Source organism: Cynocephalus volans, chromosome 4 (genome assembly GCF_027409185.1).
Source record: "Cynocephalus volans isolate mCynVol1 chromosome 4, mCynVol1.pri, whole genome shotgun sequence".
Classification (NCBI taxonomy): domain Eukaryota; kingdom Metazoa; phylum Chordata; class Mammalia; order Dermoptera; family Cynocephalidae; genus Cynocephalus; species Cynocephalus volans.
In genome coordinates this window covers 168,269,093-168,296,181 of record NC_084463.1, presented here as the reverse complement: position 1 = coordinate 168,296,181, position 27,089 = coordinate 168,269,093, and the positions used below count along the sequence as shown (strand labels likewise).

General features: G+C 63.7%; 4 protein-coding genes and 1 non-coding gene across 13 annotated transcripts; 4 read left to right on the top strand and 1 right to left on the bottom strand.

Moving 5' to 3' along the window:
- Nucleotides 1–649: 649 nt before the first annotated feature.
- On the bottom strand, nt 650–6,536 carry PIDD1 (p53-induced death domain protein 1). Of its 2 annotated transcripts, XM_063094268.1 has the most exons (16): nt 6,501–6,536; nt 5,393–5,778; nt 4,479–4,892; nt 3,884–4,093; nt 3,744–3,798; nt 3,392–3,593; nt 3,187–3,312; nt 2,830–3,009; nt 2,605–2,752; nt 2,353–2,488; nt 2,128–2,278; nt 1,912–2,035; nt 1,713–1,831; nt 1,523–1,636; nt 1,203–1,402; nt 650–956 (listed from the first exon to the last, which is right to left on the bottom strand). In XM_063094268.1, exons 2-16 carry the CDS (start codon nt 5,700–5,702, stop codon nt 698–700), a joined length of 2,748 nt encoding a protein of 915 aa, XP_062950338.1. In that variant the 5' UTR covers nt 5,703–5,778; nt 6,501–6,536; the 3' UTR covers nt 650–697. The 2 variants fall into 2 exon arrangements, with proteins under 2 accessions (XP_062950338.1, XP_062950337.1); XM_063094267.1 differs by lacking the exons at nt 5,393–5,778; nt 6,501–6,536 and having other exon boundaries at nt 3,884–4,153; nt 4,479–4,871.
- Nucleotides 6,537–9,102: 2,566 nt separating this feature from the next.
- On the top strand, nt 9,103–11,946 carry RPLP2 (ribosomal protein lateral stalk subunit P2). Its single transcript, XM_063093966.1, has 5 exons — nt 9,103–9,390; nt 9,646–9,769; nt 10,317–10,365; nt 11,594–11,692; nt 11,825–11,946. The coding sequence occupies exons 2-5, from the start codon at nt 9,647–9,649 to the stop codon at nt 11,899–11,901; spliced, it is 348 nt and encodes a 115-aa protein (XP_062950036.1). The 5' UTR covers nt 9,103–9,390; nt 9,646; the 3' UTR covers nt 11,902–11,946.
- Nucleotides 10,398–10,531, top strand: LOC134377453 (small nucleolar RNA SNORA52). Its single transcript, XR_010023495.1, has one exon. It is a non-coding gene; the product is annotated as a small nucleolar RNA SNORA52 (small nucleolar RNA).
- Nucleotides 11,947–15,454: 3,508 nt separating the features above from the next.
- PNPLA2 (patatin like phospholipase domain containing 2) lies at nt 15,455–20,216 on the top strand. The gene is made up of 9 exons (XM_063093875.1): nt 15,455–15,706; nt 17,234–17,466; nt 17,551–17,616; nt 18,022–18,231; nt 18,513–18,573; nt 18,691–18,861; nt 19,009–19,141; nt 19,330–19,452; nt 19,554–20,216. Exons 1-9 carry the CDS (start codon nt 15,520–15,522, stop codon nt 19,825–19,827), a joined length of 1,458 nt encoding a protein of 485 aa, XP_062949945.1. The 5' UTR covers nt 15,455–15,519; the 3' UTR covers nt 19,828–20,216.
- Nucleotides 20,217–21,123: 907 nt separating this feature from the next.
- CRACR2B (calcium release activated channel regulator 2B) lies at nt 21,124–25,897 on the top strand. Of its 8 annotated transcripts, XM_063095218.1 has the most exons (10): nt 21,124–21,226; nt 22,150–22,190; nt 22,727–22,757; nt 23,068–23,260; nt 23,338–23,449; nt 23,764–23,935; nt 24,136–24,282; nt 24,365–24,455; nt 24,577–25,190; nt 25,461–25,897. In XM_063095218.1, the coding sequence occupies exons 4-10, from the start codon at nt 23,099–23,101 to the stop codon at nt 25,636–25,638; spliced, it is 1,476 nt and encodes a 491-aa protein (XP_062951288.1). In that variant the 5' UTR covers nt 21,124–21,226; nt 22,150–22,190; nt 22,727–22,757; nt 23,068–23,098; the 3' UTR covers nt 25,639–25,897. The 8 variants fall into 8 exon arrangements, with proteins under 8 accessions (XP_062951288.1, XP_062951287.1, XP_062951289.1 ...); XM_063095217.1 differs by having other exon boundaries at nt 22,727–23,260; XM_063095219.1 differs by having other exon boundaries at nt 22,712–23,260.
- The last annotated feature ends 1,192 nt before the right edge of the window (nt 25,898–27,089 follow it).

Here is a 27,089-nt window from a genome sequence, read left to right as displayed (position 1 = left end):
CGGCCCGGGGAGGCGCGTCCGCTCGGCGCCGCGCGCTCCGCCCCCGGTCCTGCCGGGCTCTGGCTCCCCCTCCCGGCCGCGGCGGCCACTGCGCCCAGCCTGGCCACAGCCCACGCCCACCCGCGCCCGGGAGCCTGGGGAGGGGACCGGTAGGAGGGCAGGGCGGGGGTCCCGCGCGCAGAGGGCCGGCTGCGCGTCGCCAGGGCCCTTCCTTGGTCTCCGGTCCCTGTGTGTGGCAGGTGGCAGGGAGTGCGTGGATGAGGGTGTCCTGGGAGAGGAGTGGGTCCCCAGGCCAGACAGTAGGTGCTTGCATGGACTGAGCTGGCCAAGCTCTGGCCGGCAGGGCAGATGCAGAGCTCTGCCACTCTGTATCCGTTCAGGCTGTTATCTTGCAGCCCCTCCATCCCTGGGAAGATCAGGACTAACGAGGCACCGGCATGGTGCACGAAGGGAGCAGGAGCAAGGGCTGTGGGGACATCTGTGCACGCGGGGGCACCCTCCCAGCAAGGGCTGGGTCTCTGATCACCCGCCTGCCCTCCAATCGCCAACAAACAGACGGAGCGCTGAGATGGCACAGCCAACAGTGCAGGTTTGTTGCCCATGGAGGACCACCAACCCCATTCACAGGACAGGCTTGAAGGTAGGGGGATCTGCCCATCGGCCACGGTATGTCAGGGGCCAGCCTAAAGTCTGGGGCCTAGGCCTGGCCAGGCTCTGGGGACTCTGAAGGCAAAGAGCCAGGTAGAGCGGGGTCCTCGGAGGCCAAGCCCGTGCGCCGGATGCCATCTTGGTACTTGCGGCGGCCGAGCTCCAAGACGGCGCGCACTTCTTCAGCCACGTCCTGCCGGTCACTCTGCTCCAGGGCCTGCACCAGTAGCCCTACAGCCCCAGGCTGCCCAGCCTGGCGCTCAGCCCAGGAGAACAGCATATGGCGGATCTGCCCGTCCAGGTCGTCCCTTGTAGAGAGGAAGAATGGTGACGGAGGGATCCTGCCCAGGACCACCCACCACACTCAGAGTTGCGCTCCCCCTTCTAAGGGGTTCACAGCTCCTTGGGCCAGTTGTGGCCAGACCCTCCCTTTCCAGATTGCTGTTTGTCCTGCCCCCACCTCTGCTGAATGCAACTTCTTGCATCAAGCAGGGCCCTCTCCCCAGCCAGGGCCTGGCCCTGAGGCCCACAAGGCACCAGCAGAGGAGGCTCACCGGAACTCATGTCGGATGCGCTGCAGCTCACGGTAGGGCATGCCCAGGTGCAGGGCCACAGCCGGCCAGTCAGGACCCAGGCGCCCAGCCACGCTCAGCAGGTTGCTCTGAGTCAGGAAGCCGGTCTCAGCATCGCCCAGGTTCAGAGGTGCCAGGGAGAGGCTAGCCCCCCACCCTTGCCCCTCGGATCCCCGCAGTCTCTGTCAGGAGGAAGGGGTGCAGTGAGCCCCAGCCCCTGCTCCTGATTCCACTCCCCTACTCCTGTCACCGCCTAGGCCTCCATCCTGCCCCCGCCCCTTCACCCTGTCCCCCAGCCGCACCGGCAGCTTGATGGGCAGAGTGGCCATCCACAGAGCATCCGCATCCTTCCTCCGCCGGGCGGCCTCAGCCTCCTCGGGCACTTCCATGGGCACCGTGCCCCGGTAGAAGGACACCTGAGGGCGGATTAGGTGGGGTTCAGAGCTCTGGCCTCGGCCCACGCAGCTGGGGGGAAGGACCCCGTTGGCCTACCTGGCCCCGCACAGCCTGAGCCTCCCGGTCCAGAGTGGTTGTCACGTACACTTCTTTCACGTTCTTCAGGTGTGAGTAGAACACGAAGCAGATCCTGCCCTCCACGCAGTCCGGGCGGTCTGGGGAGCGGGAGATGGCTCAGCAGGGAGGGATGAAGGGGCAGAACGCAGGCCCCCTCTCCAGGGGCAGGGACGCCTACCAGCATCCACGTCAATGCCCCTCTCGAAGGCTGCAAAGAACTGCTCGCCCTCAAACATCCCCACGGTGTCGGAGGGCTCCGGACCACGGTACCGCTCGAGCAGCCGCCGCAGGGTAGCGTCCACCTGCAAGGGCACCCATGCAGCTGGGAACCCAAAGCTCTGCACCCCACCCCACATGCTGGTCACCACCCGCTGCCCTCCCGCCCACCCCCCACCTTGTTTCGGGGCAGGCACTGCAGCAAGACCTGCTCCGGGTCCCGGCGTCTCTGCAGGGCAATGAGGTTCACGCGGTGCAGCCGCAGCCGCTCCCAAGCCTTCCGTGCCAAGCCCCCCACACAGGTCTTGGTGGTGTACCAGAGCCAGTACCTGGGAGGGCTGGAGGGTGAGGTGGGCTGTACAGACTGGGGAGGGGGCACTTAGGAAGTTGGGGGGGCACTGACCAGGAGAAGTGTGTGACCTGGAAGCGAGCATACAGGTGGGTGAGCTCCAGTACCACCTGAGCTGTGATGTCATCCCAGGTGGCTGCAGGAGGGGCCAAGTACAGCAGGTGCAGGCGGGAGCGGTCCACACTGAGGCCTGGGGATGGGAGGGGGCAGCGGGCTGAGGCACCCTGGGCTGGGGCTCCCCCTCCAAGCACTGGTCCCTCCACCCTGTGGCCAAAGGCCAAGGGATGCTGCATGGCCACCTCTCACCTGTGACGCCAGGGGGCAGAGGAAGCTGCACAGTGACTGGTCGGAGGAAGCTGGGGGGGCCGCTCTGTGAGAGGCACAGCAGGGGGCTGACTGCAGTCTCCGGCTCCCCCAGGAGAGCTCGCAGCTCTCGGCTGGCCATGCGCACCACCTGGGGTAGACAGGCCCCCTGAGCATCCACCTGTGCACTGAGACACCACCTGCCACCCTGTGCCGCCTTGACCATACCTGCATGGAGACTTGACGAGGCTCCTCGGTGGCCCCAGGGGGGAAGGTGACCTTGACCCCAGGATGACCTGAGGAGCACAGCAGTGTCCCCTCTGGTGGCACCAGGCAGGTGTTAGACACAGGGCGCGAAACCACGAGGAACCAAGAGAAGTGGGGCACCTGGCAGTGAGCCCAGAGCCGCTGGGTATAGGCACACAGAGGGAGGGAGTCAGAGACATGGGGTCAGTGGGGAGACTGAATCAGGACAGAGTTGCCAGAAGGGAACAGGGTCAAGGCAGAGATGGTGGGCAGGGGTAGGCAGGATCAGGGCGGGCTGCTCCCCACCGCCTCCCCCAGGCAGGCCCGGGCGGCCATTACCTTGGGTGCCTCTTCCTCCAGGTGGGTATCCAGGTCACTCCAGTTGTTGTCTGTCCGGGTCCTGATTACCACCTCACGGCAACGCCGGGCCCGTGGGGGGACAAAGAGCAGCCACAGGCCAACATCCTGCCAAGCAAAGGTGGTGTGAGGGCTGGGGCCAGGCCTGGGGCTTCCACACCTGCCCCCTGCCCCACCCTGGCCGCACCTGCTGGAAGGCCACCCCATGGGGCCGCAGCTCTAGGACACCGCTGAGCAGGGAGTCATGAGGACCCAGGGGGACGAGGCCTGGCTCTGGTAGCCACAGCTGATAGCCGATGGTGATGGGGATAGTTGTGGCCCCCGCAGGGAACTGTAGGCGGACGCCACAGGCCAGGGTCACAGAACAGCCTTGGGGGGTCACAGGGAAGCTGAGTGAGGTCAGACACAGAAGGGCATTATGTGTCAGAGCCTGCACCCCAAGAAATCTAGAAGACCCATGAGACACAGGCAAGGTGTCCAATGTGGCCAGGGTGACAGGGTGGACAGATATTCCTCCAACCCTCCCCTTCCCCCCATACCTGTCCACATCTGAGGTCAGGAACAGTCTGGGCATTTCCAGAACCAGGAGTGTCCCTGTGAAAGAGGCAGATGAGACATCAGGATAGTGACGGCATCTGCATCCTATCTGTGGCTTGTCCCTACCCCGCACCGAGCCTACCTGGGGAACTTGGGGGCTCTGGTGAGGCCTCACCCAGGGGGTTCCCCTGCAGCCGCACAAAGGGGGCACTTAGTAGCTCAGGGGGCACGTCCCGGAGCTGGTTGTCCCTCAGGTCGAGTCGGGTGAGCAGCGGGAGGTGAGCCAGGCCAGCAGGCACCGAGGTCAGGAGGTTGCTGTGCAGAACAAGGAGCCGCAGGGACCGCAGCCCCACTGCAGGCAGGTGCTGGCTTAGAGTCAGCAGAAGACCCCTCAGGGGTCTGGAGTGCCTGGCTGTGGGTGGGGTGGTCAGCCTATGACGGAACATTCATGCTACTGCCTCCCAGAAAAGCCACTTCTATTCTGTGATTAGATTCCAAGAGCTCAAACACAGCCACACAGGGAGGTGGGAGGGCACCCAAGGGGGCCACCGACGAGGAGCAAAGGCTCAAAGGTGGGCCAAGCCTATGGGTGCAGGGGCCCCTGCAGAAGAGGAGACAGGGCCAGTGCCACAATCCAGCGAGACTATGGGGGCCCAGGCAGGAGTGGAAGCCTGGGCGGGGGCTGAGGGGTACTCCCACCAGGCCCAGTGAGCCAAGGGGGTGCGGCTGCTACTCACCAAGGGAAGCCGGGAGGCTCTGCAGCTGATTGGAGGCCACACTGAGCTCACAGAGGCTGCTGAGGTCTCCAACCTCAGGGGGCAGAGTGTCCAGGAGGTTCTCAGAGAGATCAAGGCGCTGCAGGGTGGACAGGGCCCCTAGTGCTGTGGGCAGCGTTTGCAGGCAATTGTGTGTCACACTGAGGAAGGTGAGGGCCGGGAGGGCCCCCAGGGCCTCAGGCAGCTCTGACAGGCGGTTGTGAGAGAGCAGGAGAGCGTCCAGGCCATGCATCTCTAGGATGCAGGCCGGCAGTGTCTCCAGGCTGTTGAAGCTCAGGTCCAGGTGGGCCAGGGAGGCCAGGCCACTCAGGCTGTCAGGCAGCGTGTTCAAGGTGCCACGGAGGCAGGCACCCAGTGCATCCCGGCATTGCCCACCTGAGAAGGGGAGAGGCAGATGTGGCCCTCAGAGCCAGAGTCCCAGGTCTCAGCTTGGCCCTGACAGCCAGAGAAGGAGCTGCTTGGGACGCACAGACCCTCCCTCCCTGACTCCAGCCAGACAGAGACACTGGAGGGGCACTGGTAGATGGAAGGAGGCAGGAACAGGGACCACTAGCTCATTTCAGCTGACAGCCATCACCCGTGACCTACTCCAGGAACAACACCCACACTGGGGTCTGCGAGAGACCCCACTGGGCAGCTTCAGGGTCTGGGAGCCCAGCCTGCTTCACCTTGGAGAAGAGGGTTGAACAGGGCTGGGCTGAGGACGGTGATGGGGCTGAGGACAGGTACCAGGAGGAGGACTGGGGTTTCACACCCAGGGAACAGGGACGGGAGGGCTGGAACTGGGGTGGGACAGGAGTTTGCCTTTGAGGAACAAGAAGCAGAAGCAGGGAGATCTAGAGACGCAGACAGGATCAGGGATTGGAGGGGCTCACCTTTGAGGACCAGGGAACGGAGGAGTGGTAGGCTCCAAGGCACCCGGGCCAGGGTGGCCTCCAGCAGCTGAGGGTCTTCGTGGGTGCTCAGCCGCAAGAACTCCACCTGCAGCAGCTGAGGGGGCTGCTGAGCACACAGGTGCAGCAGCCGGTGACAGCCCCCAGGGTACAGGTCCAAACTCAGCCGGTTCCCAGCCAGGAGAGGAGGTTCCTTGGGCCCTGTATCCACAGCCTCCGCAGCATCTCTTGCAGCATCTTCTGCAGCAGCAGCGGCTGCCTCGAGCTCCAGCCCCTCCGCCACTGCAGACATCACCCACCAACTGTCCTCGGGGGCCAGACATGTCCTAGCTTGCCAGGCAGGCCTGCTCAGACAGTGCCCAGGGAGGCTGCAGAGGCAGGGGGAGGAGTGGGTGGGAGTGGGGGCTGGGCCCCTCCTCCCTAACAGGGGAACAGGGACTCTGGATGGCATGGGGGATAGCCCTTGAGCCAGGCCATCTGGTGTAGAGCCCAGGGCCTGGGCTGGGAGGAGTGGGGGAGACCCTGTGGTCACTCTGCAGCCCTGGGGCCTGGATCATCGCCGGAAATGGGGTTGGGGAATGGGCCCTCCACGGCTGGGAGGGGCACCAGGCAGGAAGACTCTTGGGCGCAGCAGAGCCTGGGGAGCCGCGCTTGGGGTGGGGGTGAGGGTTGTGGGCAGTGAGGCTTCACATCCGTATCCTGGAAATCTGGCCCAGTGACCCTTAGACCTATCAGGTCACCCAAATGTCCCCCTGATTTGGGGAGGTGTCCACCTTCAACCTTCACACACACCGACTTTGACGGGAGGGCCCGTGACTCTCATCTACCGCAGGGTGATTGTGCCCCGCACGCCAGAGAAATCAACGTAAGGTGGGGGCACCCGGGGCGTGAGCCATTGGGCAGCTTCGGGGTCCTGGGGAGGGGACCCCACTTACAGTTGACACCCCGGTCCGCTGGAGAGGGCGATGCAGGGCGCGTTCCGGGCTTAGCTGGCATTGGGGGCCGCTCCCAGCCCGGAGAGCGCTCTGCCCCGTCCCCTCCGCAGCAAACACCCCCTCGCCGTCTCGGGCCAGCAGCGGCCGGTGCGTACCTGCGCTCCCGGCGGGGCGCCGTCCCGGGCGCCGGTCCGTGAACCCTCGCGCGCGGTTCCCGCCTTTGCGCTTCCGGGTGGGCGCGGACTCCGGGCCCCGCCCCCGGGCCTCGGCCCCGCCCCCAAGGGCGCCCGCTGCGCCGGGCTGGGGTCCGCGGCGTCCCTCCCGGTCCCGCCCTGCCCGTTAGTTCACACACGTGCGTGCCGTCCCGCCTCCCCCGGGAGGCCGGCGTTGCGCGCGATGGGACGCGCTCTTTCAGAGGTTCTCGGCTCCCAGGCCCAGGTGCGAGCCCAGGGCGGGGGCCGGAGGGGTCTTTCGAGGGTCTGCCGCAGCCGCTGCCCTACGCCCACCCCTGCTAGAAGCTGGAATTCTGAGAGTGCCCTGCCCCAGCCAGCCCCGACGGCCTCCTCCGCGAAGCCTTCCGGGACCTCCTCTCGGGCCCTGCAGAGAGCCGACCTGCCTCGGCTCAGATGACCCTGCTTTATGGGCCATCACTCTGGGCCAGGTGCCCAGGCTTCCTGGCGCTGCCTCCTTGAATCCTCCTCTGAATCTCCCAAGGTTAGAAAAGGATGCTCTGAGGGCCGAGCCCGTGGCGCACTCGGGAGAGTGCGGCGCTGGGAGCGCAGCGACGCTCCCGCCACGGGTTCGGATCCTATATAGGAATGGCCGGTCCACTCACTGGCTGAGTAGCGGTCACGAAAAAGACAAAAAAAAAAGAAAAGAAAAGGATGCTCTGAGATCAGATTTTGCCAAAGGCCCTGTAGCTGATGAGTGTCAAAGCCAAGAACTTCAGACCGGGTCTGTCTGCCTCCTCCACCGAGGGTAACCTACCTACTGGATGGGGCCTGTGCTTTCTTCACCCAGCATTCTCATCCAGCAGAGCAGGTGCTCTGGAGAGGAACAAACGAACACATCCACTTCTCTGCCTGTTCTATTCCACATTGTATCATGTGCCCCCCACGCCCCCCAGCTACCATTGTCCCTCACACTACGATGAACAAGTTCCTGCCAGGCCTGCTTCCATTCCCCCATCCCCTGTCTCTCATTCTGAATTTCCCCATACCTGCTAGGGGGATCTTTTTAAAAGCCAACCATGGGATGGCTGGTTAGTTCGGCTGGTTTAGAGTGCAGTGTTGTAACACCAAGGTCAAGGGTTCGGATCCCCATACTGGCCAGCTGCCAGAAAAAAAGAAAAAACAACCACAGAAATATTCAGCCTTCTTAGACATGTTACAAACTGGATGAACCTCGAAAACATGCTGAAAGAAGCCAGACACTAAAGGACAATTGCTGTAAGATTCCACTCACACGAGGTACCTAGAGTAGTCAAAATCACAGAAACAGAAAGTAGAATGGTGTTTGCCAGGAGCTCGTGCAGGGGGAAACGGCAGTGTAATGGGTACAGTTTCAGTTTGGGATGATGGCAGAGTTCTGAGATAGACAATGGTGATGGCTGTACAACAACGTGAATGCACTTAATGCTATGGAATTGTACACTTAAAAATGGTTAAAATGACAAAATTTTAAAAGTGTTATTTTGCCAAGGAAAAAGAAAGAAAGAAAGGGGCAGCCAGTTAGCTCAGTTGGTTAGAGCATGGTGCTGATAACACCAGGTGCAGGGTTTGATCCCTGTATCGGCTAGTCACATACACACAAAATAATAATAAATAAAATAACAATAATATCGGGGCTGGCCAGTTAGCTCACTTCGGAGAGAGTGGTGCTGGTAACACCACGGTCACAGGTTCCGATCTCTGTGCTGGCTCACTGCCAAAAAAAAAAAAAAAAATCACAAAATGCCACATCCCTGCTTGAAACACTGAATGGCTTCTTATGATTGCAGTACAGCTCCATCTTTGCCAGGATAGTGTTCCCTTTACCCCAGCTGTGTGACCCTGAGCAAGAAAACCTTTCTGTGCTCAACTTCCTCATCCATAAAATGGGGATAGTGACAGGGGCGACACCGGGAAGTTGTGAAATCTGAGTTAACGCTCGATGCACTACACGCAGGAGGGTTTGCAGTGTGTTCCAGCCCCACGCGGCTGGGGCTGACTGCACGACCCACTTCCTCCTTACAGAGCCCTGGCATCTGACCCCTCGGCCTGGTGGCCGCCCAGAGCTTAGCAGGTCCGGCTCCTTCTCTCTCAGCTCAATGTCACCGCCTCAGGGAAGCTTTCTCAGGCTGCCCAGGCCGAGGCCTTCTCCATCCCTCTCCCTCGGATTCCCTGCTTTACTTCGTGTGTCACTACAAAAGCGTGCTTTGTTCCCTCTCAAGACCCAGAGCGCAGCAGGGCCCCCGACTAAAAGGGGAAAGTGAGGGAGTGACATGTGCTGATGTCCACGTGAACACCGAGGTCAGTTCTGGGCCGACACGGCCAGCGCGGAGCTCTGCCACTCGTAGGCAGCGGGGGTTAAGGGTTGCTGGGGCGTCGGGTACACAACCTGGCAGCGGTCCGCTGGCCAGGCCCCCTGCCCTGCCCTGCCCCACGTGGGTCGCGAGGCCCGCCCTGGCCCGCGCACTTCCGGCCGCGGAGCATCACGGGACCGGACGCTCGCCCCGATGGCTGCGTGCTCGCACTGCATGCTGGGAGGTGTAGGAGCCGCGCGGCCCAGGAGCGCCAGGCGCTGACGGCAGGAGACGTCCCCTTCGGGCTCGCTCGCCCGCCGGCCCACGCTCCAAGGGAAGCCGGTCCCGGAGCCACCCTTCGCCTCGGCCGCGGCGACCGCCTCTGTCGTCATCGGTGGACGCCCCCGGCGCCCCTTTCGGCGCCTGCGCGATCCCGGAGGCTTCTGGGTAGCGGCTCAGCCCCGCCCCCGGCGCCGGGCCTTCCTTTTCCTTCTCCACGCCGCCGAGGTCGCACGCGTGCGCCTGTCCCCTGCCGCCGCCGAGTGAGTGGGACGGCCGGCCCGGGGCGCAGGACGGGGGTGCGGGGATCCGGGGAGCAGGACGGGGTGCTGGGAGTGGGACGGGGGTGCGGAGTTCGGGGTGCTGGGAGTGGGGAGGGGGTGCGGGGTCTGGGGTGCTGGGAGTGGGACGGGGGTCTGGGGCCTGGGGCGAGGGCTCGGCGCCGATCCACGCGCGGCCTCGGAGTTGGGGTGCGAGGCCGCCGGGTGACGCCGCCGCGCACTCCCCGCCCTCCTCAGGATGCGCTACGTCGCTTCCTATCTGCTGGCTGCCCTCGGGGGCAACTCCTCCCCCAGTGCCAAGGACATCAAGAAGATCCTGGACAGCGTGGGCATCGAGGCGGACGATGAGCGGCTCAACAAGGTAGCTGCCCCCGCGGCCCACCTTCCTGATCCGCTCTTGCCTTCGGGAAGGTGCACTTGGCGTGCTGGAGAGTTTGGGGGGAGGCCTCTGCCATTTCGGGCTTTTATTTCCCCGGGTGGCCTTTTGGGGACCCTGATAGGAGCAGAAGTAGTGAGGAGAGCCGTGGTCAGCGTGGTTCAGTAGCATTTAAGTGCGAGTCAGATGTGTAATCTGAAGTTCCTGAACAAGGCGAGGTCAATTTTAATGCCACTTTATCTCCCTCAACTTAAAACGTTGTTGCAACACGTTAACACAATCAAGAATCGTTTTGTGCCTTTTTCTCACGACCAAGTCTTAGGACTTCGGTGTCTAGTGCGCTTACAGCGCGGATCAATCCAAAGAACCCACGTGTGGTGGTTAAAGGCTGCTTTGTTGGACAGTGTGGCTCTGGAAGTTTAAAAAGTTTTCTGTTAGTGCCCTCACCAGCCCTATCCTGAGTCTAGAAAGAGCGGATGAAGCCAGGGGTGCCACAGCATGTCTCTGATCGCTGCTGCTTGTGGTTGTTTAGGTCATCAGTGAGCTGAACGGAAAAAACATTGAAGACGTTATTGCCCAGGGTGAGTTTATACGGAGGAGGCTTTTGTTTCCATGGTCCATCCTAATTCCTGCTGGTCAACCTGTGGCCTGCCAGGTTTCGCTTGTGGACCAGAGCACTCTGGAAGCCTCACTGAAGGAGTGAGCAGGGCTTTAGTGAGCTCATGCTGTGGGTGCTTCTAGACACTCCCAGAAGCCGGTGGCAGGGGGCGCACTGTGTGCTCACTGGACCTGCTGGTGACCCCGCCTGTAAAGCCTGACTATCCCTGTCCCTGAGCTTTTTTGCCAGGATTTCTCTGAAGCTTGGTTTCTGGAAAACCAGGCTCTTGAAAACAGTTCTTGGGGCCGAGCCTGTGGCGCACTCGGTAGAGTGCTGCGCTGGCAGCGCGGCGACGCTCCCGCCGCGGGTTCGGATCCTATATAGGACTGGCCGGTGCACTCACTGGCTGAGTGCTGGTCACGAAAAAACGACCAAAAAAAAAAAAAACAGTTCTTGGGCTGGCCCGTGGCTCACTTGTGAGAGTGCAGTGCTGATAACAGCAAGGCCACAGGTTCAGGTCCCTATATAGGGGTGGCTGGTTCGCTCACTGGGTGAGCGTGGTGCTGACAATACCAAGTCAAGGGTTAAGATCCCCTTACCGGTCATCTTTAAAAAAAAAAAAAAAAAAAAGAAGAGAAAACAATTCTTACCACATGCTTTTCGTGAAGGGGTTCGGAGAGGAGGCTGAGGGTGCCAGGCGTGGCCAGAGGCTCCTGCTCCCATTGGCTGGGCAGATGGTTTTCTGGTGACATCAGGTTGCAGCTCATGGGAATTGTTTGGAAGCTGAGCTGTTGAGGCAGCCGTTCCTGTCCCAGTGCATGTGACCAGGGCAAAGCCAAGTCAGCAAACAGCCTGGTCCGTGACTCATTGCTGTGGCCAAAGAGCCGGACACTGGGGCAGCAGACTCATTCCTTGCCTAGTTAGTAAACATGTTTGTCCAACTTATCTCTGAGGTGGGGGCCGTTGTGGATCCCATTCCTAGAAGCTGAGTTCCTGCATAGAAAACTCATCAGTGGGACAGGGTAAGGGAAGAGAAGCCCCTGACAGTGAATATCAAGGAGCCTCTGGTTTGGGGGGTGGGGCAGCCTTGTGTTCTGGAAGGACAGGGGACCCTGTGACACTAGCACTGTATACCTGGGTCTCCACCCCTGTGGACCAGCCTTCCAGACTGGCCACCTGCTCTGGTCTCATTTCCTCTCTGCTTTCTGTAGGTATTGGCAAGCTTGCCAGTGTGCCCGCTGGTGGGGCTGTGGCCGTCTCTGCTGCCCCTGGCTCTGCAGCTCCTGCTGCTGGTTCCGCTCCCCCTGCAGGTAAGTGGAGGCCTGGTGGCTCGGCAAGGGTCTGAGGCTCATACTGTGTCACTACTGGTAAAGATGGGGTCTGCACTGAGTCTCGTCCTGCAGTGTGGGCAGTGTTTACTATGCCCTTTATTTTCTCTGCAGTAGAGGAGAAGAAAGCTGAGAAGAAGGAGGAGTCCGAAGAGTCTGACGACGATATGGGATTTGGCCTATTTGATTAAACTCCTGCTTCCCTTCAAATAAAGTCTTTTTATGTGTTTCTTGAATGGCCTATGAACACTTTGTCAGAGCGCCACCTCTGCACTCTTGCCTCAGCCTAGCTTCCATGGCAGGGGGCAATCATGAGGCTGAAGTGGGTGGGGAAGAGGAGCTGCCTAATGAGTCCAGGGAGGGGTTCTCTAGTGCAAAATTGTTGCTTTGCCTCCCACGGATTTGTCACCCCTTTTCCCTTGGGTGACGAAGCCGCCAAAGATTACTCAAAGCCCATCTCTTCTGAGCAGTGAGAAGCCCTGAAAAGAGGTTAATTCTCCAGAACCCTCAAGAGCGAGGCATTTCTTCGATTTGGGAAACTAACCACGAATTGGGGTTCTCTTCCCGCATTTATTCTCCAGACCAGGAAGTTACAGGAAGAGAACATAGGTGAGGTTTTGCTAAGTACAGTTTTAACAAGTTTAACAATAGAAGCTGGTAACATTCAGTAAGGTGATCTTCCATAACGCAGTTTGCAACAAAAGCTTGATTTTAGCAAACGTTCTCTTCTTACAGCAATTTCTCAGTATCTTTACATATCAATCAGTAACCTGTCTGTCTCTGAGCCAGCAACCTTGCTGTGCTACAATTCTTTATCTTACAACAGAGACTAGCCTGGGGAAAATTTCCTGTCCTTTGCAAGGTTAACATTTGAAACCGCAAGGCTTTGGAAAACCATGCCCTGTGAGGTACATTTGCTTTATGTATATTCCACGCAAAATGAGCATGGGGAGGGGTAGTCTGGTCATCCCAGCTGCCTGGGGTCACTTCCTGTGGGCCTGGAGTGTGGTTAAGCTTTAGGCAGGCTCCTGGCTCCTGAGGACTATCAAGACCTTCCCAGGGAGTGGAATCCTCGTAACTTTTAGGGGAGCACCCAGGAAAACATTTTTCAGAAATGTGAACAGCAGAGGCTGATCTGAACTGGAGGATTTGAGCGATATCCAGGGCTCTGCTGGGAGGTGGCTTGGTTCCTGGCTAAGGCCAAGATTGATGGTCCCTGAGTTTTACAGATGAAGGCAGGACCTGAGTCCAGCTGGGGGGCGGGGCGGGGTGGTACCTGAGTCTTGGTCACAGCTCCACCCTAACCCCCTGAGCAATTTGGGCAGCTACTTAGCTCCTCAGGGCCTGGTTTCCCTGCTGTCTCATGGGCCAACCCCTGTTTTGATGGGCAGATTTGGACAGCGTTTTGTGGGCAGTGACTGGAGGGCCATGTGCTCACTAAGTTCTTTTAGGGTGGGTCCGTCCCCTTCCCCCCACCTCACCACAGGCTCTGGCTTGGAATGTGGGGCTGAGGACAGAGGTTACAGCCCTGCCTCTCCCTCCCCATCTGGCCTCCTGCCCTGTTTCTGTGCAGTCTCAGGGCTTCTGCCCACCAAAGCCAGGCACCCCAGGAGCTCTGGTCCTCCTCCCCCAGGCTCAGGATCAGCAATGCGTCCTTTGGCTGTAGTGTGTGGTGTACTAACTGTGGGCCAGGCCCACCTGGGAGCGGGGGACACTGCAGTGGCTGCCTTAGTTCTCCTGGGGAGATAGAGTAACAGAGGCTGGCGGAGGCCACCCTCAGCCAGGGGGACAGACGAGCAGAGGCCGTGGCGTGGGGCGTGAGTGTGGAGTGTGGAGGAGAGGCAGGGAGCCACAGAAGGCCCTGAGATGAGGAGGTCTGAACTGCGTTTGTAAAAGAGCCCTCTGGTTGCCCAGAGGAGCAGGGGCTAGGGTGGGAATGGAGCCAGACGAGCCATGGGGGCGTCCCAAACCCTGGGTGGGGGGAGTGGATGGAGGAGGGAAAGAAATGATCACACAGGAGTCCGAGCCCGGGTGCAGCAAGCAGCGTGCTGCAGGCGGCGGGTGAGGGAGGAGATGTGGACGCCCCGTGCTCTGGTAGGAGCCCCCCAGAGGAGTGGACCCAGGGTTCAGGGTGGGGATCTCATAGTTCCAGCCTCAGACCCTGAACGGAGGGGGCTGTGTCGGCCAGAGGGCACCATGGGAGCGGGAGTTGGCCTGGGTGGGGGATTTTCTCCAGTCGCCCCATGGAGTTCACGCTGATGGGGGGGGTCCCAGCCCCAGCCAGGATTCCAGGAAGGACCGCCCTGTTCCTGGCTCCCAAGCCTCCCAGGGGCCTGGAGGGAAGAATGTGTACCCAAAACAGCCTGACCCAGCTGTGGTAATGGGGGCAGAGGTCTCCCTGCACTGGCCTGACAGTTCTCTAGACGGAGGCAAGGCCTGCATCCTGGCCCTTCCTGGGCCTCTCCTTGGAGCAAGTTGTTAGGAGAACACTAAAGTCCTTGGCTTCCCCTCAGTAGTTACCCTGATGAACCAAGCCCTGGATTTACCAGGCCGGCCTTGGGGGTCCGCCCCCACCCCTACCATACTACACGCTCGAGCCCTGATGCCTCCAGTCGCTAGGTTTGTACTGACAGCCCCTCATCATCCTGATGGAGTCACACCCTCCACAGCAGCCGCTGCTTCCTTCTCCCCTGCCCCAGTGGGCTGGGTCTGGGTTGACCTTCCCCGCTGCTCTGCCCTGTTCTTGTCCCCATGTCAGGCACATGGCCGGTGCTGAGGCTGAGGGCTGGATAGCATAACCCCAGATGGCCGTGTCCTGGGAGGTCCTGCTCTGGCTGGGCCTGGGTGGGGGGCAGCTCCAAGCCCCAGCTGGGACCCTCTGCAGCCTTGGCACCAGCTGGGTCCAGGGCTGAGCTCCTGCCTAACGAGTGAGTGCTCCTGGGAAGACCGACGCCCACTGCCTCCCGCCCCCCAACCTAGACTGGCCCCTTGCTGCGGGTGGAGGGGCGGGTAGGGTGAGAGGCAGGGCTGAATCCTGGATCCAAGCCACGCCCGGCCGGCTCACAGTCCGGGAGAAAAACGCGGAAAAGGGGCGGGAGGGTGACCTCACCCAGGAGAGCTCCACCTCCAGGGGCAATTAGCGGGGGCGCGGCGGGGCCCGCCTGAGACCCAGGTGGACCCCGCAGCCTGAGGAGCCAGGGTCGGACCCAAGCGCAGACCGAGGTAAGTGGCGCGGGGGCGCGGGGGCCGTGGAGCTGGGGGTGTCTGTGTGACTTGCATCCGGCCTTGGATGTTTATGGGTCAGAGTCTGTGGATCCTGGGGTTCTCAAGACCCGTGTGGCTGCCGTTTGCTGGTCCCGGTGGGGGCCGTGGGTGTGTCCCTACCCAGGGGAGAGCTCCTTAGTGTCCCGTGTGGCTGCCGTGGGTGGACCCCGGAGGGAGGGGGCAGCGAGTGCCCAGAAACCGGGGCCCTCCCCTCGCGGGCACCCGGGCCGGTAGGACCCCCAGGCTCCGGCCCGAGCTCGGCCCTCCCCACACCCCGAGGCCACCGCGTGCCCCCCGCCGTCGCCCCCGTGGGAGCTCGTGGGGCCCGGCGGTGGCTTCGGCGGGCGGGGGCGGGGCGGGGGCGGGGCCCGAGGGCGCGGCCGTTCCCCGCGCGCCCGGATAGGGCCGCGCGCGCCGCCCGCCCCCGCCCCGCCGCTCGCCCCACACTCAAAACGCCGCCTCCGCCGCCGCCGCGCGCAGCGTCTCGGCCTCCGCCTCCGCCGGCGGGGACCCCAGCACGAGGGCCGCGGGCCGGCGCCGCCGCGATGTTCCCCGGGGAGGCCAAGTGGAACATCTCGTTCGCGGGCTGCGGCTTCCTCGGCGTCTACCACATCGGCGTGGCCTCCTGCCTCCGCGAGCACGCGCCCTTCCTGGTGGCCAACGCCGCGCACATCTACGGCGCCTCGGCCGGGGCGCTCACGGCCACGGCGCTGGTCACCGGGGCCTGCCTGGGTAAGCGGGGCCGGCGCGGCCGCGGGCGCCGTGGGTCGGTGGGGAGGGGCGCCGTCCGGCTCGTTCTGCAGCCAGGGCGCGCGGGGACGGGGGGACTCGGGGCGCTGCCGCCCGGGGCCCGCCTCTCGGGCGCCAAGGCTGGGGCGGGCAGGTGCAGCAGAAGCTTTTTCATTGGAAAGAGAAAGTAGCTCGTGGGCGGGACCGTGGCAGCCGCAGGGGGGGCTCACGTCGCCCCTGCCGTCCGGGTCACTGACCCGGTGCCAGCGGTCACTGTCTTGGGGCTCCGCAGCTCCAGGCGACCTTGGCCGGGGCCTGGCGTGGGGTGGCCTCCCAGGGCATCCGGGTACTGTGGCGCCTGGAGAAAGCGCCCAGCCGAGGTCGGGGCCTGGCGTGGCAGGCGCCCTTCTGTCCTCTCTCTTCCTGCGCGCGGTGCCTGGGGGGCCTGGCTCCCCGGCCGCGGCCCACCCCCGCCGTTTTTGCCCACTCAGCGGGGTGCGGGTGCTTGTGGACTCCCGTGCCCTGTGTCTGGAGTGCGGTCTGTGCCGGGCCGGGCTCCTCCGCTCACACACACTTCGGGCTGCCGCCTGGGAGTGGGTGGTATTTGCAGCACACAGCGTTCGTTCTTGGGGGGCTGGGAATCGCGGCCCAGCCCCCAGCCTGCTGGGCAGCCAACGTGGTGCGGGTGCCCTGCCCAGCAGGATCTCCCTCGACCCCTTCCCGTGGCCTTTGTCCTGAGGGTGATGGGAGTGGGCAGAGCACAGCTCTAGTTATGGAGGCCTCACACCTCTCAGTCTGCCTGCTGCCCCCCCAGCAAACCTCATTCATACAAGTGGTCTTAGGCAGCTGGAGCCCCCACGATGTGACAGGTACCAGCTGAGGAGAGCCCCTGGCCTCGCACTGACCCATTCGGGACCAGAGTGATGGTCCTGGAAGAGGGTGTGATCCTCAGCTCCTCCCCCAAGGCCTTACTTTTCCCTGACCAGCCTCTCCTCTTCAAAGAGCATCGGTGTGCTTGGTCTTGGCTGAAGGGGGACACGTTTTGCCTTCCAAGGAGATGGGCTCACCTACTTCCAGCCCAGTGCCCGCAGGCCTGTGAACCCTGGGCTGGGCTGAGCTGGGCTTTGCGGGTCTGGCCCCCCTCTCTGGATCTGGCCAAGTGGGTTAAGGTTGAGACCGATTAGAGTCGAGCTTCTGCCTTATCCCCTCTCCTGGGCTGAATGCCACATCACACCAGGCCCAATGACTCATGGGGACAGCAGTTGGGAAACACTGGGCAGAGGGCAGGTCCTGGTCCCAGCTGGCCAGCCCGTGCTGTCTGCCATCCCAGGGTGCTGGCCTGCCTCTTTCTCCCCAGTGGCAGGTGGCAAATGTGCCAACTGTGGGCCAGGCTCCATCGCAGGCACTGGGAATTCTCCAGAGAATGCCAGGAGTCTGTTTGCCTTGGGACCCTGGGCATGGAGCCACTGGAGGAAGGGGGATTACTAAGCCCACAGATGCCAGACCCTGAGCTTGGCCCTGCTGCCCCAGGTGAGGCCGGTGCCAACATCATTGAAGTGTCTAAGGAGGCCCGGAAGCGGTTCCTAGGCCCCCTGCACCCCTCCTTCAACCTGGTGAAGACCATCCGTGGCTGTCTGCTGAAGACCCTGCCTGCTGACTGCCATGAGCATGCCAGTGGGCGTCTGGGCATCTCCCTGACCCGTGTCTCAGATGGCGAGAACGTCATTATATCCCACTTCAGCTCCAAGGATGAGCTCATCCAGGTGGGTCCTGGTGGGGCCATGCGGGGCAGGGGTATGAACCCCAAGGCCCCTGCTCACTACCCCGTCTGTGTCGCTGCCCTGCAGGCCAATGTGTGCAGCACCTTCATCCCTGTGTACTGTGGCCTCATCCCTCCCTCCCTCCAGGGGGTGGTGAGTATCTCTATCTGGTCCTGCCTTGGGCACCTTTCGTGGGGTGATAAGAGTCAGCTACTGTCTGAGCTGTGGGACAAGGGGCAGAGGCAGAGGAGGAAGGCTATCTGAGCCCCACCTTAAGCCCTCGCCCCACCATGGCCACCTGTTGCCTCACTTCCCCCATGTTGCTCAAGAGGCGCTCCAGCCCCAGCAAGGTGGAGGTGCCCACTTCCTGTGGCTGTCCACCCTCTTCCCCCACTGTGGCTGCTCAGTGTCCTGGCCGGCCCGTGGCCAGTGCCCAGTGGGTAAAAGGCCCTAGTGAAATAGCCACTGGGTGGGGGCCCTCAGTGGCGGGATGGGGAGGCCGGCACGTCCTGCAGGCTCCTCACCATGTGACTGTGTGTCTGCGTTTTGGCGCGGAAGCGCTATGTGGATGGCGGTATTTCAGACAACCTGCCGCTCTATGAGCTTAAGAACACCATCACAGTGTCCCCCTTCTCGGGCGAGAGTGATATCTGCCCACAGGACAGCTCCACCAACATTCACGAGCTCCGGGTCACCAACACCAGCATCCAGTTCAACCTCCGCAACCTCTACCGCCTCTCCAAGGCCCTCTTCCCACCGGAGCCCATGGTGAGCCCGCCGCAGCGACTCTGTGACCTGCACAGTCTCTCCTTCCTGAGCCCTGGGGAAAAAGCTGCCTGTATGGCCTCCCTGAGTGCCCGCGGGGGGTGGGCTGGAGGACGGTGCCATGGCTTGCACGTCCTCTGCAGGGGCAGACCGCCTGGATCCAATACAGGTGGTCGGTGGTTGGGGGCAGAGGTGCTGTTGCAAGGATGACGCCACCGTCTCGAGGGGGCAGAACAGGGCATATCTGGCTCCCTCTGCTTGAATTTACTCATCCCCTGCCGCAGGTGCTGCGAGAGATGTGCAAGCAGGGCTACAGGGACGGCCTGCGCTTCCTGCGGCGCAACGGTGTGTGCGCGGCCCCTGGCCCGTGGGGTGGATGGGGCTGTTTGTGTGCTGCTGCCCTCTGCGGGCAGGCAGGGGCCACAGCCGCGCCAGTCTTGTCACTGCCCCTCCCCCTGGCAGGCCTCCTGAACCAGCCCAACCCCTTGCTAGCCCTGCCTCCTGTGGTCCCCCACGCCCCCGAAGAGGAAGACGTTGAGGCCGCGGCCGCAGGGAGGGCCCGAATGGAGGGTCACTTGCAGCTGCCCAGGGAAGATCACATCCTGGAGCACTTGCCTGCCCGGCTCAATGAGGGTGCGTGCCAGGGCGAGGGGAGGAGAGGGGAGACGGGAGGTAGGGGAGAGTGGCTGGTATGTCTGGAAGCCCAAGTGCAGAGAGGTCCTGGGCTCTGTGTCCCCGACCTGCTGCCAGCATCCCACCCGCACCCTATCCCACCTGCAGCCCTGCTGGAGGCTTGCGTGGAGCCCAAGGACCTGCTGACCACACTCTCCAACATGCTGCCTGTGCGTCTGGCCACGGCCATGATGGTGCCCTACACTCTGCCGCTGGAGAGTGCTGTGTCCTTCACCATCCGGTGCGGGTGCAGGATGGGGGCTTGGGAGAGGGGGCGCTGGGGACAGGACTTTGGGATCATCTGTGAATGATGGTCACCCAGGGCATGGGCGGGTAGGTGCCCGTGTCAGGGCAAAGAGAGGGCCCCCACAGGTGGGCATAAGGGCCTGGCCATAGCCCCTGAAATCGTGCCTCCCACCCCCTCCACAGCTTGCTGGAGTGGCTGCCTGACGTCCCTGAGGACATCCGGTGGATGAAGGAGCAGACAGGCAGCATCTGCCAGTACCTGGTGATGCGTGCCAAGAGAAAGCTGGGCAGCCACCTGCCTGCCAGGTGAGCCAGCAGTCAGGGCGGCCCAGACTGCCTGACCCGGCCCTGACTGCTGTGTCTACCCGGCCCTCGGCCTAAAACCTCTCTTTCTCTCCCACCTGAAGGCTGTCGGAGCAGGTGGAGCTACGCCGCGCCCAGTCACTGCCCTCGGTGCCGCTGTCCTGCGCAGCCTACAGCGAAGCGCTGCCCAGCTGGGTGCGCAACAACCTCTCGCTGGGGGACGCGCTGGCCAAGTGGGAGGAGTGCCAGCGTCAGCTGCTGCTGGGTCTTTTCTGCACCAATGTGGCTTTCCCGCCCGACGCTCTGCGCATGCACACCAGTCCCCCTCCTGCGGACCCCGCACCCCCGCAGCACCCGCCAGGTCTGCCCCCTTGCTGAGGGCCCCAGTTCTGGCTTTCCCCAGCACCCTGGGGTCCTGGTGCTGAAGGCCAGGCCCTCCAGATTCCCTGCCCCAAGCATTGGGGCGCTGGGGCTGGCTGCGAACCGGATCCCGGCCTCTCTCCGTTACCCAGTCCAGTGTGAGGAGACGGGGCCCACACGGCTGCGAAGAGGGAGCTTTGCTGCAGATCTCCCTCCACTGACCCCTCACATGCTGCGCTGGAGTGTCCCTCCCCTCGGGGCGGGCCCCTGCCCAGCCTTGTCAGTGCAGTGTTACTCCCGAGAACTTTGCACCTGCTCCCCGTCCCCACTTTTCATGTTTTGCTGAAGAAAGTGTATGAAAATTATTTATTTTCGCCAAAGCAGATGTAATAAATGCCACAGCTCAACCTTTGCCTACTTTACTTGAATGTGACTGCTGCACCCCTGCTTGGGGGGCTTGGTGAACAGAGCCTGCCTTTCACCCCACCCCCACCCCAGGTGACCCGTGTCTCTGCAGCACAGGTCGCACTGTTGGGCCTGGCTTCTGTAGCCTGCCTGCTGGGCCTGGGGCTTTCTCCTACAGGTGCGCGTGAACCTCCTGGGTTTCCCTACCCCTGGCTAGGACCCACACGTGTGCTCCCACTCTGCCCTGAGGCCTCCTAGTTGGCTGATCCTTGGGTACAGCTTTCTGAAAGCCAATGGAAATATCTGGGACCAAGATCCTTGCTAAATAAAAACTAAAATGTTTACGAAAGGTGGTGTCTGCCGTCTGCTCCACGCAGTGACACAGTGGGGGCGTGGAGCTGATTTCAGAGGGTGAGGTTCTTGGAGCTGAGCGCTGGGGCCTGGGAATGTCGGGCTCTGCTCCACCTTGGGCTTTGGCCCAGCGCTCTGAGCTGGGCCTTCCTGGCACCCCACCCCCACAGTTCCCTGTCTCCTGCCAGTACATCGGAGGGGTCAGAAGGGGTCTGGAATACTGAGGCAGGGTGAGGTCCTAGCTGAAGGGAGCTTGACCTTGTTGTGGAGGAGACATGGTTTCCTGAAAGTGTCCTCTGTCCGGCGGGAACAAGGCCAGCAAAAAGGACCCAGTGGTGAGGAGTACTGGAGCCGTGGGCTTGGCTGGCTGTCCGGAATCCCGCCAGGTTCAGTCCCCACCTGCCCCTCCCAGAAGGTGTGGTGCAGCTGCGGTGGCAGCCCCCAGCCAACAATAACGGTTGGTCCTGGGACCTGGTACCTGGGACTGGGCAAGCCGGCCTGGCAGGTCCCCGTTGCACCTGTGCCAGGGGCCGCCCCCCTCTAGGTGTCAAGGTCCTGTCTTGTATGCCCAGGCTGTTGTTCAGCAGGATCCCATGCCCCTTCCTTTGAGAAGCTGAGGCCTCCCAGCGCCGCGGGCAGGACAGTGAAGCCAGCCTTCCAGGTGGGTGCCGGGCCCGATGGGCTGGAGAGGGGACCCTTGGGAAGTAGATGGGATTTCCTCCCCCAGCAGGAGGACTGCGCTCAGGCCTCCCCCAAGCGGAACCCTAATCAGGGCGGTGCCCCCAAAGGGGCTCTGGGGGGGCTTCCCGAAGTGGGGCTTCCCTCTGCCCCCACACAGGCACTTAATGCTTGATGGTGCAAAGGTAAATTCCACCTTCTAGTATCACGTTTATTCAAAAATCGGAAAACCCCAAACTGGGACGGTACTGTGTAGACAGACCAGAGCGAAGTGTCCCCAGCCCTAGAGACCCCCACTGAAAACATCTGGTCTGTTTGCTGCCGGCTTTTCCCACGCGCGCTTCTGGCGTCTTCAGTCGGGGTCCTCCGGGCAAGGGCGGCTGCTGGCGCGACACTGGTGTCTGCACCGCCGCCCCCCGAAGCCTTGGCCCTGCTCCGGGAAGGCCGCCAGGTCCCCGGGGGATGTCGCTTCCGCACTGCTCGCCCGGGCTCTGCGGGACAGAAGCTCGGGCCCGCCGGGGGTCCGGCCGCCAGGGCAGCGCCCGGAGGCGGTGACAGCGGGACAGCTGTCGGGGTCTCGGAGTCTGCAGGGCAGCAGTCGCGGTCGGGGCAGGGGCGGGCGCTGCGCCGGCGTTTCCGGGACGGCGGCGCTGGCGCGGCAGGTGCCCCGCGGCTCGCAGGTGGCGCTCGCGATCCCGCCGTGGGGCGTCGGTCGGGGACTCCGGCAGCGGGGACGAAAGCGGCCTCCGGAGGGGCGGGGAGCGCGGGCGGCCGGCGGGCCCCACCCGGCCCTGTCCTCCCGGCTCCCCGGGGCTCCGCGGGGCACAGCCGCAGCGCAGCTTCCGGTGAGGGCGCGGCCTGAGGGGCGATGACTCTGGTCCGTCGTGTCCCCCCTGTCGCCTACAGCTTCCTCTGACCTGCCCTCTTTGGTGATCGCCCCACCCCAGGTATATGGGTGGGGGGAAGATCACAGGCATGGACTGAGGCCAGAGAGTCCCAGAGTCCCAGAGTCCCCGCACTAGGAAGGAGCTTGGGGAAATCCGGCGTCAGGACGTTCTGGGAAGACAGCTGGCTGTGCCTAGGGGGCGGGGCGTCCCAGCCAGGAGGTGGGGACGGAGGCTCCGTGGAGGTTCCAGGACGTGGAGGGGCAAGTGTGGGGGAGGACAAAGGCCCAGGTGCTAGCGGGCGTTAAGCCCAGAACCTGGGGGTGTTCCGGACAAGGGCTATCAGAGATACCTGGTGCCCGAGGCTGGAACTTGGCACCTGCCCCCGTGGGGCCTGAGGGCCGGTGGCAGGAAGGGAGGAGCTTATACCGTCTGCCAGCTGTCAGGAGGCCAGGGCTGCAGAGCCAGGCCAGGGGCTAAGGACTTCGCCAGGATCACTGGGTCCTCCCAGGGGGTCAGCCCCAACGCAGGATCCCCAGCTCTAGGTGGGGAGCTCCCCCCAGACTGACCACTTCTTCACCCAGGCTCTCTCCTCCCAGCTGCCAGGAGCCCACCTCTCCTCGTCACAAGGTCTTCCGTGCCTGGCCCCTGGTTTGCCCCCCAGCTCTTCCTCTCCTGCACTGGCTCCCTTCCGGGGCCACAGCCTCTCCCTGGGTTCCGGCCTCCTGCAATGTCTGGTCCACGCCACCCCAGCGACTCCCCAGGCCTGCAGCCCTTCCCACCCCCACCCTGTGCCTTGCTGTCCGTCCACTTCCCGCCCAGCGCAGGGAGGGCCCCTCAGCGCAGTGCTGGGAACGAGCCGCCAGCCACACTCTACCCACCCTCTCCCTGCTCCCGTCCCCCTCTCTCATCTCTTCTGATGCTCCGCTTGGCCTCGCAGCACCCAATGGGCCGCTGAGACCCCCACGCCCATGGCCAGCCCTGGGAAGCCTGGAGCTGGGGAGGCCCAGGAGCAGGACGGGAACAAGGAGGGGGGCTGCACGGGGCCGCAGGCGATGCTGGAGCAGGCCCAGGAGCTGTTCCTGCTGTGTGACAAGGAGGCCAAGGGCTTCATCACCCGGCACGACCTGCAGGTGGGTCCCCAGCCCGCAAGGCCGCCCCTGCCCAGGGCTGGCCTTACCTTCTCACCGTGCCACCCTCGCTGTACCAGGGCTTGCAGAGCGACCTGCCCCTCACGCCCGAACAGCTGGAGGCCGTGTTTGAAAGTCTAGACCAGGCCCACACTGGCTTCCTCACCGCCCGGGAGTTCTGCCTTGGCCTGGGTGAGCCTGGGCCCTGGTCACCCGCAGACATCCCAGGACCCTCTTCCTCCGGGGCACGTGCCGGTGTCTGTACCCGCAAACGCCGCGGGAGCCCCCACCTGCTGTGCAGTGTGTGCAGCTGACCTTTCTGTCCCCGTCCTGTGCCAAACCCACGCGGGACTGGGAGTCCGGCGGCTGTCACCTCCCATTCGCAGGCCGATAGGACCAGAATCAGGAAGAAAAACAGGAAACTGGGCCCTGGCAGGAGCAGGATGTGTGCTGGGGGGCAAGCAGGGCTGGGCCAGGCTGGCAACGTCTCCCTCCCATGCCCGCAGGGAGGTTTGTGGGGGCGGAGGCGGCCCAGGGCCCTCCGGTCTCCCGGACTCCCGAGGAAACCTTCGAGTCGGGCTGGTCCGACGCGCAGGGCCCCGGGGGCTCTCCCGAGGAGGACGACGAACGAGTCTGCGCCGCGCTGGAGCAGCTGGGGGTGGCCCGGGTCCTGAGCGAGTGAGCCGTTCCCTCTCCCGCTGTCTGTCCCCGCGCAGGGTCCCTAGGCCGTTCCAGACTCCCTGGGAGGGGCCGGGCGTGATTCCCCGCAGCGTTTGCATTTCAGGAGGCGGCGGCCGCGGCCGCGGGGACGGGGGGCGGCACCGGGCACGTGGCCACGCGCGCGCAGCCCCCGCCTGAGTCCCCGGCCGCCCCTCCAGGCAGCGGGCCGTGAGGGCGCTCTGGGCCCGGCTGCAGCGCGAACGCCCCGAGCTGCTGGGCCCTTTGGAGGACGTCCTGCTGCGCGCGTCCGACTGCCTGGAGGCGGCGGCCCGAGAGCGGCGCGGCCTGGAGCGGGCGCTGCGGCGGTGAGGGCTGCGGGCCGGGGCGCGGGCCGGGGGCCGCGGCGCCTGCCGGTTCTCATCGCCGTCGCGCCCCGGTGTCCCGAAGGCGGGAGAGCGAGCACGAGAGGGAGGTGCGCGGCCTGTACGAGGAGCTGGAGCTGCAGCTCGGCGAGCGGCGCCAGCCTGTGCGCGGTCAGGTGCGCCTCCGAGGGCCGCGCCCCGGCCCGGCCCCGTCCCCGTCCCAGCCCGGCCCCTCCGCGTGCCTCCCTCGCAAGGCCTGGCGGCCGGCGGAGGCTCAGGTGCCCCCGTGCGTCCCAGAACCGCCCCCGGGAGGAGCGGAGAGGCCGCCTGGAGTTGGAGCTGCAGAGCCGCGAGCAGGAGCTGGAGCGCGCGGGGCTGCGGCAGCGGGAGGTGAGCGGCCGCCGGCCCGCCCGGCCCGGGCTCCCCGTCCTCACCGCCGCCCACGCGCGCCGCGCTAGTCTGCACCCCCCACACCTCCCCAGTTGGAGCGGCAGCTGCAGGCCCGGACGGCGGAGCAGCTGGAGGCGCAGGACCAGAACGCGCAGCTGTGGCGGGCCCACGAGGCGCTGCGGGCGCAGCTGGAGGACGCCCAGGAGCAGCTCCGCAGACTGGAGGGCGACGAGCGGAGCCGCCGGGAGCAGACCCAACGGTGCCCGGGGGCGGCGCTACGAAGCGTCCCCAGAGGCGTGTCCCCGGGGAGGGGGCCGGCCCGGCGGGCGCGGCGGGGCCAGGGCGAACCCAGGGTCCGAGGGGTGGAGGAGAGACGGAGGGTCTTCTAGGGAGTCCCAGGGCGCCCCGAGGAGCCTAGCTGCAACCGGGTCACCACCTGCCACCCACAGAGACGTGGTCGCGGTCTCCAGGAACATGCAGAAAGAGAAACTCAGCCTCCTACGGCAACTGCAGCTGCTCAGGTGCGGCGAGGCTTAGGCCGTGCCAGGAAGGGGGCTCAGTGGAGCTTGGGGGCTCCGAGCTCCCAATTATTCCTGGCCAAAGCCCCGTCTCGCTGAGAGGAAGTCATTTCTTAGGTCTGCCCTCGACCCCTCATGCTGCAGCCCCAGCTAGACACCCCTCTTCTGGTGTGAGGGGAGCCAGAGCTCGCCTTCCCCGCCCCAGGTTGCTGCCTCCTTGAGATCATGAGATCCCTCAGACTTCTGAGAGTCCTCACACTCCCTGTCCCCCAGGGAGCTGAACGCACGGTTGCGCGATGAGAGGGATGCCTGTGAGGCCCAGCGGCTGGCCAGTAGCCGCAGGAAGGCTCTGGCCACAGCCCGCCTGCCTGGGCCCACCTGCTGCTGTTGCTGCTGCTGCTGCAGTTGGGCTCGTTCTGAGACACGGCTCTGGCCACCTTCCCAGTGCTAGATGACCAGCCTCCCGTGACTCACTGGGTGTCATCTGGAGAAGCTGCCCCTTGGAGGCGACTCGTCCTTGGGGGGGGGGACTGCCCATTCAGGATGTGGCTCTACCCAGCGGGCATGCCTGAGGGAAGACATGTAGGAACTAACCTGCGGGTGGTCAGGGTCTCCTGTGCCCCCTGCCAGTCTTCATCCTGTCCCCATCCCATTAACCATCTCCGCCCAGCAGAAAAACCTCCTCTGCCAAATAAAGTCCATTGACTGCACTGTGTCCTCCTTGGCTTTCTATGTGTCTGGGAGCCCCAGCACGTGTGTGGTACACAGCACATGCGTGAGGTGTCCATGGCACACGTGTGACATGTGAGTGGTACACATGTGCTCATGGCCCTGCAGGGCTTTGGCTGTGGGTTCCTGCGTGCATGTGTGTGTCCTCTGTGTCTCGGGTCATGCCCTAAGCCCTCATGATCCATCAAAGCTGAAGCCCCATGGGGACTGAGCCAGCAGACACTTCCCACTGTTTCACCAGGAAGCACCAGGTTGGTCTGCCACCCCGTCCCCATGCCAGTCCTCACATAGCCCTGGGTGGACCCCCTGCAGTAGTGCTGGAGCTGCCCACCTGGGGCTATGAATGAACGAGCCTGGTGGGTGGGAAGCCCCCTACCCCTTCCCCACTCCCATCCAGCTTCCTTCCGGGACCAGCCCAGAGGCAGGCCCTGTCCTTCCTCCCTGGCCACTGCCGGGCCCCACGCTGTCCAGACTGGGGCGTCTCTCACAGAGACGTCCACGCTGTCCCCCACGCTGGACGCAGAGTCGCCCCTCTCCACCCACCGCACCGCCGGATCCTTCGCCGACGCCCGCAGCCCCTGGGTGGTTCCTGGGGTAGGAGAGCCGCGTCTTAGCCAGGTTGGGGCACGAAGTCGGCAGGGAAGTCTCCGGCCACTCGGGGAGTCGAGAGTCAGAGGGTTTATGAGGCGCGGGACCCCGGTGAACTCTCGCTGTGAAGTCCTGGGACCCTGAACGTGAGTGTGACAGGGTCTTTATGGGCCTTCAGCTGATCGTCTTAGACAGCAGCTGGTTTAAGTTTCTTCTCACCCACTGACTTAGGCGAACCGGCCAGTTAGAAGGGCAGGCGGGGCAGGCTCCAGGTGACAAAGCCGAGTGCCCGCAGGCAGGCGCTTGTTGGCGCGGCTGAGCTCTGGGGGCCCCGGGCGATGAGCACAGTTAGTTACGGCGGCATTTACTAGTTGGTCAGAATTTAGTTTTGAATTTTCTCTACAGCCGCAGTCCAGGGCCTCCAGCCTGGCTCTGCCTCCCGCCCAGCTCCTCTGCTTCCGGCGGGGTGGGCCTTGCTGGGCTGCGGGCGCCCCCGGGGCTGCAGCTCGCCAGGCCTCCGCCGTCCCGGGTGGGCCCCAGCGCCAGCACCGCCCGGTTCAGACCTGCCCGGCGTCTGCGGGTCGG